The sequence below is a fragment of the Macrobrachium nipponense genome, chromosome 40, assembly GCF_015104395.2.
Source record: "Macrobrachium nipponense isolate FS-2020 chromosome 40, ASM1510439v2, whole genome shotgun sequence".
Classification (NCBI taxonomy): domain Eukaryota; kingdom Metazoa; phylum Arthropoda; class Malacostraca; order Decapoda; family Palaemonidae; genus Macrobrachium; species Macrobrachium nipponense.
The window spans coordinates 1,509,527-1,513,340 of NC_061101.1; the positions used below are offsets into that span (position 1 = coordinate 1,509,527).

General features: G+C 37.3%; 1 protein-coding gene across 1 annotated transcript in view; it reads right to left on the reverse strand.

Moving 5' to 3' along the window:
* Nucleotides 1-3,142, reverse strand: part of LOC135211794 (arginine/serine-rich coiled-coil protein 2-like) — a 126,212-nt gene extending 123,070 nt beyond the window's left edge. Inside the window, exon 1 of the mRNA XM_064245006.1 lies at nucleotides 2,817-3,142. Coding sequence (XP_064101076.1) covers nucleotides 2,817-3,142 — 326 coding nt within the window. The remainder of the gene's footprint in view (nucleotides 1-2,816) is intronic.
* Between the last annotated feature and the right edge of the window lie 672 nt (nucleotides 3,143-3,814).

The window sequence follows — 3,814 nt, forward strand, 5'->3', positions numbered from 1 at the left end:
AATATTATTTAGCACTGTATTATTAGGTTCTTCTTTTCATTATTATTATCTTTTTTTTAATTAGCAGTCACCCTTATACTGCTTAAATTTAAGGTCAGAAAAGTGAGGTTTTTTCAATGATTCTGTTTGCAATACCTCTCGTACTTATTCATTTTTTATATTTGTTTACTTGATGAATCAGCGTTATTCAGCAGTGTATTACCAAGACCTTCTTTCAAAGAAAAGTTTATATTATTATTTTGATAATCAGGCTTCTACATTTCTCTCTTTTTTTCATTTATTTTCTCTTGTACCATTATCTTGGCCTCTACTTCACAGATACAGTCTCTCTCTCTCTCTCTCTCTCTCTCTCTCTCTCTCTCTCTCTCTCTCTCTCTCTCTCTCTCTCTCTCTCTCTCTCTCTCTCTCTCTCTCTCTCTCTCTCTCTCCGATTCTCATTTTATCTTGATTTGCTTCGTTCGCCGAGCCATGTCATATGCGTGTAGGGTACGATGCAATCCGACAAAACCAGGACATCAACGCAAAGATTACAGGAAATTCTCAGTGATGAATGTAACGGCATCAAGAATTGAGATATTTATTAAGATACCTTCAGCCAGCCGTGTCATTCACGCTGATGTTGTTAGTGAGAGAGAGAGAGAGAGAGAGAGAGAGAGAGAGAAGAGAATGATGGAGGGTGGGGCGTATGTAAGCCATCTGAATATCAGTTTATCTCGACTGACTCTGTGTGTGCGAGAGAGAGAGAGAGAGAGAGAGAGAGAGAGAGAGAGGATAGGGGAGCGTATGTAAGCCATTTGAATATCAGTTTATCTCGACTGACTCTGTGAGAGACAGAGACAAGAGAGAGAGATTTGTCTCAACTGACTGTGTGTGTGATGAGAGAGAGATGAGAACAAAATATATAAGCTATTTGAGAGAGAGAGAAACAGATTTGTCTCAACTGACTCTGTGTGTGAGAGAGAGAGAGATTTGCCTGAACTGACTTTGTGAGAGAGAGAGAGAGAGAGAGATTTGCCTGAACTGACTGTGTGTGAGAGAGAGAGAGAGAGAGAGAGAGAGAGAGAGAGAGAGAGAGAGACATTTGCATGAACTGACTCTGTGTGTGTGTGAGAGAGAGAGAGAGAGAGAGAGAGAGAGAGAGAGAGAATGAAGGAGGGAGGGGGGGATATATAAGCCATTCGAATACCAATTTATCTTGACTTGACTGACAAATGAAGCTAGATTAACGGACGGGGGACGGAAAGATCGGGGGTCTTTTGCATTTCGGGGACCGATTATGACGTCCCCGAAAAAAAATATTATTATGCCATCAGCAGCGAGCGATTCCCATCAATTGTTTAGAAAAAAAAACAGGTCAAACGGATATGCAAACAAAAAAAACTAAATGCATACAGATGACTTATAAATAAATCTTGCTTTATGATGCTTTGTTACCCCTTCGTGTTATAACAGGAGTTGTTTATTTTGGAGTTGTTTATTTTTTTTTGGGGGGGAGGAGGTCACTGTTGGTTGTGGGTTTGTTTTATTGTATAGTAAGAGTCGTTTATTTTTTTTAAATATTATGATTCATCTGGTGTATCGACGCTATCGTGAATGATTGGACGCTATTATCGTCAATTGGAGAATGTCAAGTTTAATTAGTATGGAATAAGTTTATACATACATACATAATATGGTGTTTGTGTGTGTTTGTGTGTGTGTGTGTGTGTGTCTAGAAGCTGAAAAGGTAAACAGTCACATATTATGTAAACTTTCTGTATGTATGTATGTATGTATGTATAAACTTATTCCATATAAATTCGTATGCGATGCATACCAAGTTTGTGAAATATACATATATATGTGTGTATAAATATATATACATATATATATGCACATATATATACATATATGCGTGTGTATACATGAATGTGGACGTACTGGAATAATATACGAATGAGTGAATATAGAAAGCATTATCATCCTCGCCTTCAATTCAAGTGAAAGGACACCATTATTGTATCACTATGTCCATCTATTGCTCAATGCATACTGCTTCACAAAGGTAAAAGCTAATTACGATTACTGAATAGAATTAATGAGCGATTAAGGAATTTAATGGGTTTTTTTTTAGGGGGGGGAGGCAAAAGGCCCTCAGTCAATATGCAATATGCAATACTACATTGAAGGTGTCAATTCTGCGACAACAATTTAGTGTCATAAGCGAATAGCGGCAGTGTTCATCACGTCCATTAAAAGATTTTTTTTTTTTCGGGGGTGGGGCGGTGCCGGGGTGGGGGGGGGGGGGTGGGGGGGGGCATGGGGGGAAATAAATCCAAAAGCCGGGGTTAGAATTCTGTCACCTTTTTTTGTGTATCAGGAGATTTAGAAAGGTATTGAAAATGTAATGGCTATTTACATTTCGTCCCATTATTGGATGTTGTTGTGGTACTTAATTAACCGTGTAAAATTCAAGAAAACTTGTATTAACCATTTTTCATATATATTATTTTTTATAAATCAATATTTTATCTTGTTTACTACTTTTGTACCCTACTGCTCTCTCAGTTTTTTCAACATTTTGGCTCATAATTATTTTCGTAATTTCATCTACAGTCAGAAACGTACCGAAGAAACATTCAAGAAAGATCACTTGAATCCTCTTTTCATATTTATAGATTTATACTTTTCTGTACATAGCACTATTCTGAAGTCTTTATTTTTGTAACTCAAAAAAATTACTGTCGAAAATTCATTCACATTCAGGATCGTATTGTGTGAGAGGTTTTCATTCAACATGACGGAACCTCATACAAAATTAGCAGACAATAACATACAATTTGTTTACAATTGCACGAGTCCTTCTTCTTCTTCTTCTTCTTCTTCTTCTTCTTCTTCTTCTTCTTCTTCTTCTTCTTCTTCTGCTTCTACCTCTTCGTCTTCTTCGTCTTTTTCTTCTTCTTCTTCTTATGCTTCTACCTCTTCGTCGTTCTTCGTCCTCTTCTTCTGATTCTTCTTGTTCTTCTCCTGCTTCTTGCTTCTTCTTTCTTCTTTTGCTTCTGCCTCTTCTTCTTCTAATGCTTCTTCTTGTTCTGCTTCTTCTTGTTCTTCTTGTTCTTCTTCTGCTTCTTCTTGTTCTTCTTCTTCTTCTGCCGAAACCCATCGCGACCTCTCGTCTCATTTTCGTTTCGTTTCCTGGAGTTAGCAATCCCCAACCCCTCCCCCCCCCCCCCCCAACCAAAAAAAAAAAAAAAAAAAAAAAAAAAAAAAAAAAAAAAATAAGAAAAGAAATGTTAGGGTTCCCCTTTCCAGCCCGGAAAATCGCGAATTGAAAAATAAAAATGACGTAATTACAGACGGACGGATGGAATCAGATTTGAAAGGCGGACGGGTTGGGATTTGATGTCCCAAGGTTAGCTAATCTATATCGGTTGCGCGGTCACCAATTTTTCGTTCGTCGTTGAGATATGGGACGAGATTAGAGATTGTGGATGAGGATGTATATACATTAGACCTATACGTTAGAGATTAGAGATTGTGGTGTATCTACTTATAAGACCTATTACTGTTTAGGGATTTAGAGATTTGGTTGGTTGTATATACATTTTTAGACTTTATCGTTAGAGATTGAGGATTGTTGGTTGTTATACATCAGCTTTACGTTAGAGATTGTGGTTGTTTACATGACCTATACGTTCAGAGATTAGGATTCGGTTGAATTGATTCCTACATTTCGACCTATACGTCAGGAGATTAGAGGATTCGTGAATTGCATAATCTATATTAGACCTATACGTCAGAGATTAGAAGATTGTTGGTTTGTATGTACATGAAC